The 18,960-nt window shown below is 28.5% G+C and overlaps 3 protein-coding genes across 11 annotated transcripts; all 3 read right to left on the bottom strand.

Moving 5' to 3' along the window:
- Positions 1 to 5,050: 5,050 nt before the first annotated feature.
- LOC112772316 (uncharacterized) lies at positions 5,051 to 9,051 on the bottom strand. Of its 8 annotated transcripts, none has more exons than XM_072225519.1 (11): positions 8,525 to 9,029; positions 8,236 to 8,425; positions 7,707 to 7,744; positions 7,109 to 7,241; positions 6,742 to 6,904; positions 6,316 to 6,511; positions 6,123 to 6,172; positions 5,894 to 6,011; positions 5,731 to 5,813; positions 5,548 to 5,631; positions 5,051 to 5,456 (listed from the first exon to the last, which is right to left on the bottom strand). In XM_072225519.1, exons 1-6 carry the CDS (start codon positions 8,562 to 8,564, stop codon positions 6,413 to 6,415), a joined length of 663 nt encoding a protein of 220 aa, XP_072081620.1. In that variant the 5' UTR covers positions 8,565 to 9,029; the 3' UTR covers positions 5,051 to 5,456; positions 5,548 to 5,631; positions 5,731 to 5,813; positions 5,894 to 6,011; positions 6,123 to 6,172; positions 6,316 to 6,412. The 8 variants fall into 8 exon arrangements, with proteins under 8 accessions (XP_072081620.1, XP_072081618.1, XP_072081616.1 ...); XM_072225517.1 differs by having other exon boundaries at positions 5,750 to 5,813; XM_072225515.1 differs by having other exon boundaries at positions 5,750 to 5,813; positions 5,894 to 6,172; positions 8,525 to 8,661; positions 8,735 to 9,029.
- LOC140181254 (DExH-box ATP-dependent RNA helicase DExH17-like) lies at positions 5,419 to 6,387 on the bottom strand. Its single transcript, XM_072224780.1, has 6 exons — positions 6,316 to 6,387; positions 6,123 to 6,172; positions 5,894 to 6,011; positions 5,750 to 5,813; positions 5,548 to 5,631; positions 5,419 to 5,456 (listed from the first exon to the last, which is right to left on the bottom strand). Exons 1-6 carry the CDS (start codon positions 6,385 to 6,387, stop codon positions 5,419 to 5,421), a joined length of 426 nt encoding a protein of 141 aa, XP_072080881.1.
- A 6,446-nt stretch (positions 9,052 to 15,497) lies between the features above and the next one.
- Positions 15,498 to 17,133, bottom strand: LOC112771538 (uncharacterized). Of its 2 annotated transcripts, XM_025816307.3 has the most exons (3): positions 16,538 to 17,133; positions 16,184 to 16,225; positions 15,498 to 15,789 (listed from the first exon to the last, which is right to left on the bottom strand). In XM_025816307.3, the coding sequence occupies exons 1-3, from the start codon at positions 16,967 to 16,969 to the stop codon at positions 15,649 to 15,651; spliced, it is 615 nt and encodes a 204-aa protein (XP_025672092.1). In that variant the 5' UTR covers positions 16,970 to 17,133; the 3' UTR covers positions 15,498 to 15,648. The 2 variants fall into 2 exon arrangements, with proteins under 2 accessions (XP_025672092.1, XP_025672091.1); XM_025816306.3 differs by lacking the exon at positions 16,184 to 16,225 and having other exon boundaries at positions 16,538 to 17,128.
- Between the last annotated feature and the right edge of the window lie 1,827 nt (positions 17,134 to 18,960).

The raw sequence follows: 18,960 nt of genomic DNA, 5'->3' as shown, positions 1-18,960 counted from the left end.
TTTTTATTCGTTTGGTATTAATTCTCTCTATTTCAACTGCTACAATTAAGAGATCTTTTTCAACTATGAATATTGTGAAAAATAACTTAGAAACAAAATAAAAGATAATTTCTTGCTAATTATTTTTTAATTATATTAAAAAGAAAATTATTGAAAATTTTGACACAAATTTTATTATTGGTGAATTTTATGATACGAAGAATCGACCACTTCGTTAGTAAAAAGTATACACATATTTTTTTTACTTTAAAATATATTCTCTATCCGTATATTTTTATAATACATCTTATATTATATAATTTTTTTTACATAATTTTTAATATTATATGTGTTATTGGCCCCCATAATATCATTTCTGAATCCGTCCCTGGTTGCAATTACAATGATTTTTTTTTATAATTATACTTAATACCTAACTGATAACCGAATTATAATGGCATGATAGTACTCTTACTTATAGAAAGATCTATGTAAAAGAAGGAAAGTAAGTTCTAAATTTCTAGAAAATATTCCCATAAAAATTCATATATATTAACTTCAGTGTCAGAATGCCTTTTAAAATTATCCACGCTCAGATCTTGGATATCCAAATGTGTATCTCATCTAGCTCCAAAAAATTATATACTATAGTGTTGAGGACGACGAACTATATCTCAAAGAATTTAGCCATTAAAAAACAATTCTAATTTTGTTTTTTTGTTAATAATATTAAAATTTAGACTTTTGATTATAAAAATTTTTAATATTATATATGTTAAAAAGGATAAGAGAGAGTTATTGAAAAAGAATTTGTGTCTATTTAAGTTGTTTGGAATGATACAATATAAAACGGTATTTATAGTTCTAAAAAAATCGAAATAATAAAAATATAATATTTTATAATAAATATTCAAATATACTAAATAATTCTAATGAAAGCTATTTGATTATAATATATTCTAACATCCCCTTTAAAACTCAAGTGACAACTTGAGTTTGAAACTTATTTAAAATAATGAAATAAAGAAAAAAACTGCATAAATTGATAGAACTAACGGATGCAGACAGAACTGTCGGAATAAAGCGCAGACGGAACTGCCGGAAGAAAGTGCAGACGGAACTGCCACAAAGAAACGCAGACGAAATTATCGGAAGGAAGAGCACACGGAACTACTTCAAGGAAGCGCAGACGGAACTGCCACAAGCAAAGCGCAGACGAAACTATCGCAAGAAAAGCGCAGACGAAATTGTTGAAAGGGAACGCACACGGAATTGCCGTAAGGAAAGCGCAGACGAAACTACCGCAAGAATGGCCAATTGCTGAAAAACTGCTTAAAAAATGGCGAACTGTCGGAAAACTACTAAAAAGTAACAAAGTGTGAAGAAATGGCAAACTATCGGAAGCTGACGAAAAACATATGATTTCTCCATGAGAATAAATAAGTAGTGAATTAATGAGCTAATCGGTGAGGTGAGAAAACATCAAAGCATTGAAAAAAGAAAAGGGAAAAAATGGCACTGAAAAAAGTATGAAAAATGTAGTAATTTTATTACTAGAAAAAAAATAATCTATCATTTTTAAGGAGGACATCATGACTTTGATACCATGTTAGAAAGGTAAGAGAGAACGGTAGAGAAAAAAATTTGTGTATATTTAAGTTGTATGGAACGATACAATATAAAAAGGTATTTATAGGTGCTAAGAGAATCGAAATAATAAAGATATAATATCCTATAATAAATATTTAAATTTACTAAATAATTCTAATAAAAGCTAATTATTCATAATATATTCTAACAATATAATAAAATTAATTATTCCAAAATTTTAAACTAAAAAAAATATGATTATATCTAAAAATTAAAAAACCACACACATAATAATATAACTTAGTATTAAAAGCATGTGATTAGGAGGGCATTGATTCCAATTTTGGACATAGCAAAATATGTGTGCAGCAGGAGACAACACTGTCCTGTGTAGACCCTCCATAAAAGGTGTGATTGTGTGAATGCCAAATAGAATGTGCTTCATTCATAATACAACTTGAAACTAGCTTAGCTAGCTTGCACCTGCTACGCCAAAAATTCAGAGCATACATGAAAGAAAACAGACAAACACAAAACCCTTATTACCCTTAATTTGTACGTGGATCCCATTGTTCTGGTGATAATAATAAAGCCAATTCCCCCCGACCATTTATTATGTTAGGTGTAGCACATTTTTAATATGCCCATGACCATGGATCTCATCATGTGTTTATTTTGGCTGTTCTCTACTTCTCTACATACCAATTTACATTTCTTCAAAACTCAAAAGGGAGAAAGAACAAAATGAAGCGGGTTAAATAAATCGGAGTATGGTACTTTGGCTTTGTAGCGAGATTAATTTAGTTATAGTCACAGTTTTACCATGTGTTTGTAGTATTGACAATCATATTGACATTATTGTATCACCCTACAATTAGGTATTTGTATTACCTTTTATATTTATATATTCTATATAAATTTATAAAACGACAACAATTTCCCACGTTCACATCCTTTATAATAATTAATAAATACCGTTTTAATATCAGTATTTTTTAATATTTAAAAATATATTCTCTTTATTTTTTTGTTATTAAAAATTAATTAATAATAACTATATTTTTAGTTTTTTTTACATATGTCAAGAATATTTGGTGTATAAATCATATTTTTTAAACAATAATAACAAATAAATTGTCCTTATTATGCTATGAATATTCTAACAACTATGTTAAACATACATTAAACCCAATTATTAATATCGGCCACTAATATAAAATACATATTAAAATATAAAATATGTATTAAAAATAAGTTAAACTAATTTAATGATTGATATTTTGTATACGCATATATTTTTTACTTCTAAAATGTATGTTTTTCACATTTATAAAAAATAATTTTCAAATTTTAAGATTTGAATATAAAATATTATAATTATACTGTAAAATGTTTTTTATCTTGACTAATTACAAATATAATATTTTAATATACATTTAAGAAATAAAAGGTGAGCTAATAAACACATGCATTATACGCTAGTAAGTATTATATATAATTAATGACCTTTGGAATAGATTAGGTTTTGTCATTATTGTCATTGTCAAAAACAAATTCTATAATGTTATTAGTGTAAAAGAAAGTATACTAGTATATATTAAGAGTTAAGTACGATTTTGGTTTCTAATGTAGAGGTCGAAAATTTATTTTATTTTTGACTTTTTTTTTTGCTACAAAATGATTTCGAAGATTCCAGTTTATTTTAAAATTGTCCTTTTTTTATCAAATTTAAAATTTTTATTCCAAAAATATTCCTAACTAAAAATGAAAACATTGAATAAAGGAGAAAAGGAGAAGGGATTCACGCTGGTTCAGGAAAGGAAAGAGGGGACAGAAGAGGGGGAAAGGGAAGGTGGGGAAGGGAAAGGGAAGGGCCACCGTCGCTGCTCCTCGCCGTCGCTGCTCCTCTCCCCTTGGCGCTAACCCCAGAGCCACCGGGACCCTTTCCTCTCCTTCTCTCCTTCCCTGTCTCGAACCCCCTCGAACCAGAGCTCATCGCCGACGAGGAGCTGTCACAACATACACTCCTGTTGTCCACCAGCGGTGAGGCATCTACGACCTATGGTGACAAAGAATCTAAAGAAGGCAGCTGGTCTGAGACTGATGCGACGCTGGCGGCAAGGGAGGAAGAAGAGGCAGACGATGGCGGCGGCGGCGATTGCGGAGTCTCGGCGGTGGATTTGGGCTGGGCGCTGCGAACAATTTGAGCCCATGGAAAACTTGTTTCACGCTTTTGATTCCATTGAAGAAGAAGACGATACTGTTTCACTTCTATTTCTTCTGTTTTTGTTTCTGATTTCATTGAAGAAGAAGAAGAAGAAGAACATTTTCTGTTTTCTATTTTCATAATTCAGGTTATCATTTTACTTTCAATTTCTGTTTTTGGTTTGATTATGGATTAGTTTAGCTGGATATTGATTTTCTGTTACTGGATTTTAGAAAATGGTTAATTGTATACATGATCCATTGTTGTTGTTGTTATTCTGGTCTGGTTGTTGTTGTTTCATTGGTGTTGCTTCTGTTTTTGCTTTCTACTTCTGTCTGCTTTTGTTTTTGCTTTTGCTTCTGATTCTGCTTTTGTTGTTGCTCTAATTCTATTATCCATTGTTATTGTTACGTTGTTGTTGATTCTGCTTCTGCTTTTTGCTTCTACTTTCCGTTTCTATTTTTGTTTTTGTTTGTGCCTTTGCGCCTCTATTTCTGGTTGATTTTGGGGAAGAAGAGGGAATGATATTTTCGTCTAAAGGACGATTTTAAAATTAAATTAAACTTTTGGGACCATTTTATAGCCAAAAAGAGACAAAAAACAAAATAAATTTTCGATCTCTACATTAGGAACCAAAATCGTACTTAACCCTATATATTAACGGTTATAGCTCTTTCTCCTTAACTGATGGTAAGGTGAAATTATGCACATGCAAATTAGAGAAATGCTAATGCTAATGCTGGCTGCACTACAAGAAAACAAGCTTTTTGCTACGCTTTTAAAGCGTGGCGAAAAGTCCAAAAAAGCGTAGCGATAATTTTTTGCCACGCTTTTTGAGCTACCGGCACGCTTTTGAAAGGGTCACAACTGCAAGGGTGTCGGTTGCTCTATCGCTACGCTTTTGGTGACCTATCGCCACGCTTTTTTTTTTGCCACATTTTTAAAGATCGCCATACTTTAAAAGCGTGGCCAAATGTGTCAAATATGGCTACACTTTTAAAGCGTGCCAATAGCAAGATATGGCTACGCTTTTAAAGCGTGCCAATAACATACCATATGGCTACGCTTTAAAAGCGTGCCAATAGCAAGAGATATGACTACGCTTTTAAAGCGTGCCAATAGCTGTGAGATACAGCTACACTTTTAAAGCGTGGCTGTTTATGCTACTGTACATTATGGCTACGCTTTTAAAGCGTGCCAATAGAGGTTTATATGGCTACGCTGAGAGAGAGAGAGAGAGAGAGAGAGAGAGAGAGAGAGAGAGAGAGAGAGAGAGAGACTAAACTTGTTGGTTTTCATTAGAATAAGCTTGCTTTTGAATGAAACAATGACTAGACAAAGCTCTATTCATACAAGAAATCAAAGCTCTATGGAGAATCATGATAAAACTATGGGACATACTCCCAGCCTTAAAATTATCCAGCAACAAATGACAAAAGTTCTTCTCATTGCGTCTTAGCTGTATCCCTTCATTTTACGGGTACAACACTATATCAATACTTAATGAAGAAACATATTTGCATTAGACACTAAAACAGTTAATGAGAATATCCGCACAAGCAATTTCTTCTGCAGAGCAAATAACATGAAGTGCATCTTCTAGACAGCAGTTTTCAGGTGTCCTCATTATCTGTTTCATAGTATCAAATCTCAAATAATACTGTCATTAGCCTCCCAGGATCTGCAGTAGAAAAGGAAATATCAGCAACCAGTTTGGATTCTAATTTCTGTAAATATAGCATGATAATAAATTATACTTGAAGATAACATACCTAATGGGCTCAAGAGGAAACCATCTTCATCAATCTCTACCATTTGATGCTGAGATAACTCGTTAACTTTCTTAACACAAATATCTAACATAACATAGCTTCAATAATTAATGAAGGGAAATAGGAGGAAAACAAAAACCTTGGAGAAAGAGAGGGATAAAAATAGAAAGTTATAAGCTCAACTGTAGGACAACAATTGCACCTTGAACATGCTTCACTAAACGATCACCAGAAATTCCTTTCTTAATTGAATAGTTCTCAGGGTTCTGCTTGCAGATAAAAATTTTCATCAGACCAAATTGGAGAAACTCAATCGTAAATCTGAAAGACATTCTTAATTACATACCTTTTTCATTCTAACATACAAGTATGAGCATTGCAACCACTCAATTGCTTTTGTAATATCAGTTACTGTCAGTTGAACTATTTTCGCAAGTAAATGTTCCGTCACACATGGAAGCAATCTATTTGAAGAAAATATCATAATGAGAAACCACCGTAAATGTAGCGTGTTTACATAACAGGATCAACATGGCCATCATATCCTTCTTCAACTTAGAAAGAGGCAGCCTTACTGTGATTCCACTACTTCACATCCATTTAAGAGATTCTCATACAAATGAACCTGAAATAAAAAGAGTAAATTGAATTTTGGGAGAGTAAAAGTGAAAAAAGCATTATATAGGACAATAACACAGAGAAGTGATCACTCAAAGGATTAAGAGAAGGAGGACAGTAAAAAATGCATGCAAATGTAGCTCGGTTCACCGTTTCTCTCCTTGTCATGATTATAACCAAGCCTGTATCATCAAATGGTGGTCGCCCTGCCCTTCCACACATCTGTGCAATAAAATAGTGGGACAACCTAACACTGAAAAATCCTCAAGAATTGACTTCCCCCACCCTTACCATTTCTGGAAACAAACCTTCTCAAATAGAAAGTCATTCTTGGCTGGGGCATAACCTGCATAAATTTAATAGTACAACAAATTTGCACAAGTCAAAATAATATCAATGATTATGAGCCAAGACAATAACCACTATACACAAGAGTTAACTTCCCAGTTCAGATTTTTATCTCGTTCTTTTGGTTGTGGGGACAATATTAAAATCTAAATAGATGACCATATAAAATTTTTTACAAAATCAGTATATTAAAATTAAATAAACTCTAATAATAATAATAATATATACCGAATTATTGGCACAAACACCACCATCAATGAGGTTGAATTCATGCACATTTCCTTTTGGCTCTTTATTGGTGAACTGGAGAGCAGGGAGATAGGTTGGTGCAGCTGATGTGCCAGTGGCATATGTCTGATAATTTTGCATCCAAGCAAGGCGATTTCTTAATCTGCATCAATGAAAGTTAACAAGTCAACAAAAATGAACGCGGGAACTGATTGAGTTGAATCATTGAACAGTGAATATAATTCATTTCATTCAGAGTTCATATCTTTTTCTGGTCAAGTTAAAGGCAATGCAACAGCTCCAGTTCAATCTCAGCATAGAGTAAACACAGAACACAGCATGAATTTTTCGAAGAAGCATCAATTACCGATTGAAGATTTTTGTTGAGTGTCTGCAGGTCATCAGCACTACTTCAAACAACTTTGATGGTGATATGGGGGTTTCTGAATAACTCTTCAAGTCCAATCCTGTTGGAATTTCTTGAATTGCATGAGTTCCACCTATACAACGAAAACCAAACCAAATTTTTTCAATGCCTAATAGAACTTACAACTATCATAAGCCTGTAATCAAATACCTATATCAATTCATTCAAACTAGTAAAAATTATCATTGAAGCAACTTTTCTAAAAACTGAAGTTGTTCAGTAGAGGCATGTAAATACTTGTATATCTAATATGCATGCCCCTCACAACCACTTATTTTGGGCTTATTGCATGGACAATGCAGATGTCTACCCATATATTGTGCTAAAATACAATTTTAGGATTGGGACAATAAGGATCAAACTCTAAAAATCTTTATCACAAAGGTTCTGAATATCACCATATCATGAACCATCATAGCTCTCAAAAGCTATTGAATAAAGAGGCACAAGAATGTTTCTCTATCTAATGAAATTAAGCAACTCAACTACACACTTCATATTTGATCAAAAATTATAATTAAAAACAACAAATTCATACCATTAACAGTAGGTTCAGCAGTCTTTATAGAAGAAACCCTGCATTATTTGATCAAAATTATTTATCAAAAAGAAACACATTATTTGCATGCCGTTCATACAAAAATAGGAGGAAATATGGTATATATTAGAAGGAGAAAACTGAAAGTAAAGCAATGGAATAAAAGTCAAGGTAATTAACATGCACAACAAGGAATAAGCTTGGCATAATCGAAAATGTTTGAAGTGGGACAGTAGATAAATGCGCAGCAATTGTTTCATCCTATTAAACAAGTTGGACAAGGCAGTAGCTTCCTTCAGAAAAGCTAGTAGCAAAGAATGAAATTAACCTGTTGCATTTTCAAATTGGCATCACTTACCCTCAGAGAAGAAGGAAATTCATTCCAAAAGATCTACCTAGAATTCTCTTCGTTTCACATTTTCTCACCAACATTACACACTAAATTATCAACCAATTCAGGAACAAAATCACGAACACAAACTACAAAATAGATAAATAAATGAAGGGATAAATAACAAAAATCAGTTACCTTCTCTTTTCTTCTTCGTCTTTTCTGAGCTTGTGATGGTTCGCAACTGAAACAGGGATTGCGCGATATAGGAGGAGGAGGAGAGGGCGAGGAAGTGCTTCTGCTTTTGTGCCTTGTGCGGCGCCTTGGCGAAGACGGTGACCGCGTTCTGCTTCTGCGGCGCCTGTGGCTAGGGAATCGACTTCTTCTCCTGAAAATTCGGAACTAATCCCATGATTCAAAAGCAGAATTGAAACAGAAACCAAGAGATTGGAAATGGAATTGCAGAAGAAGAAGATTGATAGAGGACCTTGAGGATGTTCGATCCCTTCGAGAGTGAGAGTGAGCATGACGGTGAGAACCAGGGGAACGAGAGTATCTTCTTCTGTGGGAAGGTGAACGCGAACGAGACAAGCTCCGAGCCATGGATGAGCGAATTTTCAAAACCTAACTCAGTAACTCGTCACCAACTCGCAAATCCTCACTCACTAATCACCACTGATAATGATTTAGGGTTTACCTGCTCTTAAAACCAGCAATGAAGCATCGATGGAAAGGCCGCTGCACGAGGAAGGGATCAGTGCCAGAGAGAGCTGCAGCAGAGGGGTTAGGGGTTAGCAGCGACGGAAGGGAGCGGCAGCGGAGGGAGCATCGACAGAGGATTTACGACGGCAAGTGAGCGGAGGGTGAGGGTGAGGGTGAGGCACAATGAAGAGACTGTTAGGGTTTGGGTTCTTTGAACGGGTTACTGTTCGAAGAAGGAGTTCTCTGAAAGAGCTTAGGGGTCTTTGAATGAGTTAGGGCTGAGGCAAATTGAAGGGTTATCTGAAAGAGTTTAGGTCTTTAGGAGTAAGCGCGCGCGAGTTCTTTGAAACTTTTTTTGGGAACCTTTTGGCCACGCTTTTGAAGCGTGCCAAAAGACTTGTAGAAACAGCTACACTTTAAAAGCGCTACAATAATAAAATTCTGTCGCTACGCTTCAAAAGCGTGCCGGTTTCTCTCTATGGCTACGCTTTTTAAGCGTAGCAAAAAAAAAGTGGCCAAATCTCGAATCAATTGCCACCCTCATAAAAGCGTAGCTATAGACCCCTTTCGCCACGCTTTTTAAGCGTAGCAAGAAAAAACGTGGCCAAATCTCTAATTAATCGCCACCCATATAAAAGCGTGGCCATTGACCACTTTTGGCCACGCTTTTAAAGCGTAGCAAAAAAAAAGCGTGGCCATAGGCCTTTTTTCTTGTAGTGCTGAATGAGTTATTCTTGTAACTAAGTTTAATTAAATTTTTTTATGTCTCTTTTTTTCTTTTTTTTTTTTATTAATCCTTAATTTATTAAAATTAAATTTAGTTATCAAAATAATTTGATTATATAGTATCACTATTAAAATTAATTTCTTTTGGGAAAGGAAAAGAAGAAGTGGTTTGTAAGACATATATAAAAGTGCCCCCAATAAGATGCTAGTGTATATAATTGTTAAGTTGTAAATATACTGTGAAAAAAAATAACATTTTCACATTATTATTATTATTATTATTATTATTATTATTATTATTATTATTATTATTATTATTATTATTATTATTATTTCCAACGAATAATACAATCGTTTTTGCAGTCCCAGCGGTCACCTATTAAAAGTTTTAAACCCTAATGGCAGGAGAACTAACGGTAATTGCTAAATAAAAAGCACATATATGTAGGTGGACTCATTTAAATGCTGTTTTGACACCATGATTGTTCACGGTATCCCTTAACCCGACAGGTTAAGAACTAATCTGTCGTGGATCTGAACTCTATTTAAGGGTTTATCGCTGGCCAATGAGTTGTTGCATGCATAAGGCGGAATTTGAACCCCCGACACTTGCTTAAGCGGACGAGTGAACTGACTATTCAACCAATGATAATCAATTTAAAAAAGACTTCAATTTAAAAAATTAATTTTTAGTTAATATCAATTAGTTTTAAAAAAATATTTTTAATTTCAAATCTTAATTTTTAATCTTAATTTTTAAATTCTCCAAAAGAAAGAATTGAAAAAATTTACAATAACAAATTAATTAATTTTAATTAATTAAAAGATAATTCTCTATACTTGTTCTTTATTAAAAATTTCAAACTCATTTGAAAATTACTAAACTAACTAGTTATTAGCTAAGATATGTCGTACATATAGAAGGTTAGAGTTTTTTTTTTTTTTTTAATTAAATAGAAGGTTAGAGTATTCTGTTAGTTCACAAAGTTTTATTAAATTTATAATTAAGTTTATATAGTTAATAGAATATTCTAAAAATAAGATGTTTAAATTTAGAAATTATTTAGTCTTTAAGTATGAGTATCTTTAATTTAGGAAAGAATACTGTATTAATTCTACAGAAATGTTTGGTAACCAAAGAAAATCAGTCAAAAATAGTCATAACTTGTCTTATTTAGCATTTATTAATTGTTGCGATAATTAATTAATACTACATAAAGCAAGTTTTGGCTGTTTTGTTTGTCTACCTAATATTACTCTTAACTCTAATGATTTTTTTTACAGTAAAGATTTAATTACAAGAACTAAAATAATATAAAAGTTTAATTAAAAATTTAGTAAAATTATATAGACGGAGAGAATAATTTAATTCATTTAGAAATTAATTTACTGATTACTGCATATATAATCAGAATATATATACACACACTCTCTCCTCTTGCTTGGTTGGTTGGAAGAACCAAACCCAAAAAAATATATATGTTGTTATATACCTACCCATGACCCATCCATTGAGTTATACCTAGCTGTTCCTCTTTGTGCATATATGTCGGTACTTGTATTTTCATATTTTTATAATTTAATTATATTTTCCAACCATCCTAAGCTAGCTCCTCCTGTATATTTAGTTTCATAGAATATATTGCAATAAATAGAGTTGTTGAACGTAGGTTAATTAAGCCTAACTAATTAAGTTCTAGAATATCACGGAACTAATTATTAAACTATATAAAATTATACATACACATACACTTATACACACACACTCTCTCATTATAGTAATCTTAATTAAACATAATAATGATGGTTTTGAATATACAAAGATGCTCATCAATAGGGAAGAATCTGACCAGCCAAACGTGGTTTTCTTTCATCTGCATGGCTTTAATTAGCTTTGTACGTTGACGATTTGTTAAACCATAATCGTTGAGAAAGAAACAAGCTGAGGCACCTAATCAATAAATATATATCATGTTATTATGCCCTTTATATGATCATCAGAGTAGAATAAGATGATAGTGAAGAAGTTGGAAATTGATGATTACTGTGGCGAATATAAAATATAATTACATTATTGAATTATAGATAGTTAGTGCTTGCATGGGAGCCAAAAAAAACTATATATACGATTTTATTTCAATTTAATTTTGACTTATATACTTATGTATGTTTTAATAATATGAATTAAAAATAATTTATCTTCTTATAATTTAATAAAAAAAAATTCAAATAAGTTGTTAGGCAATTTATTGGAGATAGATATATCCAGCCTAATTCACATTAGCTGACCTACTTTAGAAACATATTTTATCATTATACAAAAAAAAAAATTCTATGACTTATTTTGGGATATTATAAATTTTTTTGTCATATATAGAGGCCTTTGGAAAGTATAATTTAAAAGTAATAACTTTATTTTGGCAAAAATTTTATGACGTAATATCAGAATTTTTATGATAGAAAAATTTAAAATTTACTTTTTATTAGATATCAAAAAAATCAATAAAAGAAAGAAAGAAAGCCTACACAAAAAATTCATTCAAACTTAAAAGATATTATTACGTAAAAGAATATATTAAAAATATGATCATTTATATATTTTATCTTATTAGCCTAAATTATTCAAAAAAGTAATTTTTATAAAAAAAAATTTCCTACTTAAAGTCCTTATTATCAAGTAAACTTTTAAACAAACCTTTACGATAGATTATGGCTTGTTCAATAAAGTTTTTATGTTTTAAACGTAGTTTATAAAGTTAATTTTTAAAAGATAATTTTTTAAAAATTATAATATTTATGTTTAGTAAATTAAATTAAAAAAATATTTTTAATAAATATAAACAATTATAAGTATATTTAGTAAAATAATTTTTAAAATTTAAAAATATTATAATAAATATTTATATAAAAATTAAATTTAGATATTAGTTGATATATAAATTTATATTAGATTTTTTAATTTTAATAAATATAAATTATTTTTAAAAAATTTTATATATATTATGTGTTTTTAAAAATACTCATATCTTTTAAAAATTACAAAAATAAGTATATAATTTTTTTAATTTACTAAATATAAAATATAAAATTTATATTTTAAAAAGTATAAAAATTTCTTTAAAAAATTTTACCAAATTATTTAATATATTTTATATAGCTATAATACTAGACCAGTAATAATACATCTATATATTCATATCAATCTTGTTATATAATCAATAAAGATTCTACCAACTTCCGTCAACTTTTATTTATGGTTGTATTTAATGAAAATATCTCTCTAAATATATCTAATAAAAATATTTTTTTTATGACTGTGTTTAATGAGAGTATCTTTATGAATGTGTCTCCCAAATATGTCTCTTTATATATATATCTTCTAATAAAGATATCTTTAATATTAATTACTATTGACAATAAATTAACAGATAGCTAGTATATTTATACCCTATACTTTTTCTATTCAGATTTAACGACCCAACCAACATTTAATTAACTAGAATTCAATAAACCGAAACTGCCCAACACATAGACGATAGTTTTCTTCTTAGTATGTTTGAAAATTTTTAACAGTATAAAATTAAATTAAATTTTAGTATTTAAAATAAATTAATAAAATTATAAAATTTAATTTAATTTTAATATTTAAAATATTTATTAAATAAATTAAAGTTTCATAATAAATAATTTTATTTTTTATTAATATAATATTATATTTAAATAATAAATATATTTATTTATTAAATTATATAAAATAATTAAAAAATTATATTTTTCAATTAAATTTTTTTCAACTAAAATTTGTTCATCTCTTTTAAAAAATAAAAATTAAATTAATCTACTAAAAACATTAAATTTAAAAAATATTATTAAAAATTAAATGATTTTTCATGGTTGATTTCAATGACAAACAACCGACAAAAAATAAATATAAACTAATTTGTTGAGTGATCTCATGATATAACAAGTAAAAAAAAATTCGTTATTAACAACAAATTATAACAACTAATTAATTAATGTTATTAAAATGGGATAAAATTATGTCACATTTTACTAGTGTCATAATTGACATAACTTTACTTAAAATATTTAGATGTAATATACTGATAAACGCTTGGTATTACTAATCTAAGTTAAACACAAAATCTATACGTGAGGGTATTTTTTTAGATTTATATAGTAGATCTTTTAAAAAAGGTATATATTATATTAAGTGAGTGGAAGGAACGAAAAAGAAAAAGAATAAAGATAATGAGAGAAGAAAGAGTGTGTGTTAAAAAGTGGGAGTTTGGAAGGCGTCGAAAAAGAGTAAATAAAAAAAAATAAAAAAATAATTAGATTATAAGAATATTTTAAATTTTAAGGAAAATTCTAATAGAATAAAATTTTAAATTAGATCTATATGGGTTGAAATTGATTTTAAGAAAAAACAATAAAATCAAACTGAATTTCGTTTAAATTAATTTAATTATTTTTGTTTTAAATACTGTAATTGAATTCAATTTTCATATAAATTGAATTTAAGTGGTTTCCAAACACCCCGTTAAATTTAAGACTTTAAGAATGTGTGTAGTTTAAGTATTACTTTATTACAAAAATTTCATTCCCATGGAAATAAAAGATATTCAAGGAAAATGTGGGAATTGAAATGATGGTATTTTAATTCTCTGAAATCAAACTTGCTTAAAAATAACTTTTCAAACTTTGAACCAAATATGAGAATATGATATTCCCATCTTAAAATTTTTAGAAATTATTTATAATTCTTACAACCACACACATCCTAAGAAATTTGTTGGTGTGCTTCTTTTTCTTCCCCATATATAACCGCACTAATATTTATCAAGAAAATAAATATTCAAATTATTTTGTAAATTATTCTAAAAATTTTTAATAGTTACTTCTTTAAAATAAATTGGCCCTCCATCACTTTTAATAAAATTTTTAATATGCGATCGAGTCAAATATATTCTTATTTAACCAATATATTTCTCGAGAAAATAATAAAAACAATTATTTATATTTCTTAATAAAAATATGTTAAAAATCAAAATGTCTTGTTTAATTTATTTGGAGCAAATTTGCATTGACTGCTTACTTGTTATATATACATAGCTTTGTGTATTTATACTGAAAAAGCAAAATAAAGAGAGTATAATTTGGTCATTATTATCTCTAACTCCAATAATAATAATCTCTTTTCCGTTCTCTATCTTTTTTAAGTTAAATTTGAATAAATAATTTAATTAAATTTAAAAAAAATAAATAATAAATATTTATATTAAAAGTAATTTATAAATAAATTATTTTATATTTAATTTTTTAATCTTAAAAATATTTATTTTTAAAAAATAATAATAAAAAAATTTTATTATAAAAAAATATATTTTTTTAATTTTTTTATAAACATTTAAATAATTTTTTAAAAAATTATAATTTAATTTTAAAAATTATATCAAACATTAATATTATAACTTATTATAAATTAAAAAAATTACTTATGAACATATCCATTATCCAAACAAATTCTTAATCCTATGTGCTTTAATGTCTTGAATCAGACAACAAATAATTATTTACAATAATAAAAGAAAAACTTTTATTGCTTAAATGCTTTGATATCCATGTTTGTAAAAAATTTTATGGCTACCAACAGCACTTTTCTGTGGAGGTTTTCTTATAAGGTTACACGCTTAATAGAGTTATCTTTATATAAAAATAATATTATATTATTAAATAATTTAATATGTTTGAATAAATATATTTAATAAAATTATCTAAAAATTCATAATATTATTTTTATATAAATTTTTTTTTATATGAAGATGTTTTTATGGCAGTAGTCAACATGACTGATATGCAATAATGCTCTCTATCAGAATAAAAAGGCTTGGAGAATCTTCCTACCTTAGAAAATAAAATGGCGTACCCTCTTAATCATTCACTCTTTCCACTTTCGTATATATTATTTGGGTATATATATACTCTTAATTTCAATATTGCTTAGGAAGAGTGGAATAATTGGAAACAAATAAATAAAGGCTCAATTCATATATATACACCAACATAATTTAGGTTCGCTGTTCAACATGATAAAAATTAAATGTGTGTGCATGCTTTTAATTAAAGAAGAGAAAATTGCAAATTTGAGAGCGATTTCTTAGCATTGGAAAATTAAACTAGTCAACCTAGATATACTTTATTACCATGCATAGACAAAGGAACTAAGCAACCCTTCTTATTCAGTTCCGTGTAGTCACTATCCCTCTTCTTAAAACCCAATTCTTTTCTTTCATCTCTTATTCCTGAGCCATTTCCTTTCTCCTACAAAAAACCAAAAACATACCAATATATGGCAACTTGTTATTTGGATTATTTTGGAAAATGCATCAATCATTCAATTCCAATGCTACCAACAACATGTGCATGTATGTATGTATAGAACGCCGCTGAAATAAAAACATAGCACCATTTTTCGGTATAAAATAACAAAATATTATTGTAGACAAGAAATTAAAGAAAAGAATAGAAATAGTAAGTTATCATCTTTTTGATGATCCTTACCTAGATAAATTAGTAGCTAAAATTTAATCTTTTTAAAATTTGTTTTAACATAAAACAAAGAAAGAAAGAAAGAAAGAAAGAAAGAAAGAAAGAAAGAAGAGAGGTTATTATTATCATCAAAGTAAATGGAGAAATTAAATTGATGAAATCTAACCTGGTGAAAAAGGTGTTGTTCCTCCTTCTCTTCATATAAAATCTAAAATATCATGAATAAATTGTAGCATAATTAAATACTGTTTAATTTTAATATACTAATGGTGTAAATTACACAATAATTTAATTATATATTTTTATTTTTTAAATAACTATTTATATAATTAATGTAATTATTTTTGTTGATAGAATATTATGGGTACATATAAAATTGTTTTACTCAGTGTATTAAAATAAAATTCTAATTAAATAAAACCGGAACTAAATTTATTAAAGGAAAAATGACAATGTAAAAGGTCACAACAAGCTAAGAAAGAAAGAAAGAAATAAAGAATTAAGAAGAAGCAAAATGAACCTTGGGGCTATTAAGAGGAGAACTTGCAGTATCTTCCAAAGCATCATCAATAAAACCTTTTCTGGTGTTCTTATTCCTCTTCATTGAACCTGATCTGCTACCTTTCTTCAATCTCATAGTCGTAGATAATTCCTTATTATTATTTTTATTATTACCTTGCACGGTGTCATCAACAAATTTTGTAGCATACAAAGAAGCAGCATCAGAGACAAGAGAAGAAGAACAACAACAACAATCAACAACACTAGAAGATAAATTATTATTATTATTAGACAATATTGTAGAACAATAGCTGTGGTTGTTGTTGTTGTTGTTAAAGAAATCCTCAAAGTAAGTGGTCCAACCACTCTCTTCTGGTGACTCATCATCATCTTCACCGGTTATGTTCTTGGTGGTGAGAAAAGAAGAAGGGGTTTCGCTTATGGAACTCATTATTGGAGCTAATTAACCCACCAGGTTTTTGAATTTCGTTTCTCTCTGTGAGAAAAGCAAGAAAGCAAGAAAGAAAAGAAGAAGAAGAAGATAGAGAATGTGAAGAATGATGTATAATTAGAGATTGTGGAGTTTGGTGGCCAGTTCTAAAGAGAGGCCAAGTCTTCAATAACAGAAATTAAAGCATATATATAGCGGAGAAATATTATTATATAATAAGTTACATGTTTATAGAAAAATAAATATAAAAGAAGAATTAGCCTTGTTTTAACAATCACATGACTCGTATATATGGTGTCAAAAGTTTTATAAAAGAAAAATTAATATTCAATTCTTATTGTTTTTATTCCTCAAAATAAAAATAGAATTTTAACATAAAATAAAAACATCTTAAACTTAAAAAAAATGATTCATGACACATACATATGTTTAGTTTTCTAGACATTATTTATAATAATAACTTGAATTATTATATGCATATGTGATGATATAAAATAGTACTTTTTCTTTTTATGATAGTGGTTTATTCTATTCTTTAAAGAATTTATTTAGTCTTCAGAGACCAAGAGGTAGTTACTACTCCAACTCAATTTATTATACTAATGATATATTAGATAAATGTGATGAAATATACGACAACTACTTTGGAATCTTAAGGTGGGTCATAAGTTCATACAAGTTGGGGAAGTTAAATTTGGCTCTGTGTGTGTGTGTGTGTGTGTGTGTTTGACCTTTGCGGCGATATATAGATATTATTAATTAGATAAGGTATGCGCCAACAAAGATTTGGGCAAATTTTCTCTGTGTTGGACTAAACTTCCCACTAATGCTTTGATTTAGCCATCCCTAATCAGTATAATAATTCACCATCAAGTATTAGTGAAGCTTAATTGGGGGCGAATGTTCTTTAATTTCTAATATTATTTCTTAGAGTAAAGTAATAATTAAATTTTTAAAGATATTGAACATGAATTAATTAGTTTTTGATAAAAAAAGGTATTAATTAGGTTATTTAAAATAGTAAACAGTAAACATGTATATCCTTCTATCAATAAATAGTGTGAAACGAGACATAATTGTCTATGTATTTCATTATTTACAATGATGCATATATCGTTATTGTCACACGAGCATGAAAAAAACGATGTAATTTTAAACAGTGAAGTATTTATTATCTTTTGAGTTTTCATATATTCTTAATTCTTTTATTAGCTACTCTCTATTTATCACAAATCCTATTGAAACAAATTAAGTTTCACTCCAAAAATTATAAACTATATGCCTATTTTTCATAGATAGATATATTAAAATAATGCTAGGTAGACAAAAAAAAAACAGTCAGAACTTGCCTTATTTAACATTAATTAATTATCGTAACAATTAATGAATGCTAGATAAGGCAAGTTATAACTGTTTTTGGCTGATTTTCTTTGGTTACCAAACATTTCCGTTAAAATAATTAACAATACATATATGTATCACTGATTAAATTTTAGTTGATAAATTAATAAAAAAATATCATGTGTCTATCATTTACATACTATCCTAAAATATCAAATTAATACTTTTTTTTAAAAAAATTAATTAGTCTAAAATCAAAATCTTTACGAAACCTAATTCTCATCCTATTCGATTCCTTAACAATAATATAATGAACATCAAGTACTTGTTAAAGTGTGTCTTATTATGTATTTATATCAATCTTAGCTTTTTTCTTAATTTTTTAATTAATACTTTAATAAGTATCTTTAGTCAAGTCTTTTATTTTAATTACTCAAATTCTCTCAGCTAAAGCATCATGCTGCTCAATCACGTAATCTTAATTAATTATGAATATTTAATTAACTTAAGGAGACAAAAAATAGTAGAATTTCCCGTGAACTTTATTAGGTGTAGCTTAATACAATATAGAGTAAGAATAATAAGAGAGTGATATTTTATCAATTATAATTTTTAATATCAAAATTGGAATATGTAAAAGAAAAACATAC

Source organism: Arachis hypogaea, chromosome 18, assembly GCF_003086295.3.
Source record: "Arachis hypogaea cultivar Tifrunner chromosome 18, arahy.Tifrunner.gnm2.J5K5, whole genome shotgun sequence".
In the NCBI taxonomy this organism is placed as follows: Eukaryota; Viridiplantae; Streptophyta; class Magnoliopsida; order Fabales; family Fabaceae; genus Arachis; species Arachis hypogaea.
The sequence above is the reverse complement of the archived record's forward strand: the minus strand, read 5'-3'. Positions and strand labels throughout refer to the sequence as shown.

Excerpts from the sequence above, each read along its gene's own strand:
- LOC112771538 (XM_025816307.3), bottom strand. The coding sequence starts at position 16,969 with ATGAGTTCCATAAGCGAAACCCCTTCTTCTTTTCTCACCACCAAGAAC. Across the intron at positions 16,226-16,537 it reads CTCCTCTTAATAGCCCCAAG|ATTTTATATGAAGAGAAGGA; the intron begins GTTCATTTTGCT and ends ATGATATTTTAG. Across the intron at positions 15,790-16,183 it reads AACAACACCTTTTTCACCAG|GAGAAAGGAAATGGCTCAGG; the intron begins GTTAGATTTCAT and ends GGTTTTTTGTAG.
- LOC140181254 (XM_072224780.1), bottom strand. The coding sequence starts at position 6,387 with ATGTGTGGAAGGGCAGGGCGACCACCATTTGATGATACAGGCTTGGTT. Across the intron at positions 6,173-6,315 it reads TCATGACAAGGAGAGAAACG|GTTCATTTGTATGAGAATCT; the intron begins GTGAACCGAGCT and ends TTTTTATTTCAG. Across the intron at positions 5,814-5,893 it reads TGTATGTTAGAATGAAAAAG|AACCCTGAGAACTATTCAAT; the intron begins GTATGTAATTAA and ends ATCTGCAAGCAG.
- LOC112772316 (XM_025817234.2), bottom strand. The coding sequence starts at position 8,564 with ATGCTCACTCTCACTCTCGAAGGGATCGAACATCCTCAAG. Across the intron at positions 8,426-8,524 it reads AGGGATCGAACATCCTCAAG|GAGAAGAAGTCGATTCCCTA; the intron begins GTCCTCTATCAA and ends CCGAATTTTCAG. Across the intron at positions 6,512-6,741 it reads GTGTTTGTGCCAATAATTCG|GTTATGCCCCAGCCAAGAAT; the intron begins GTATATATTATT and ends AAATTTATGCAG.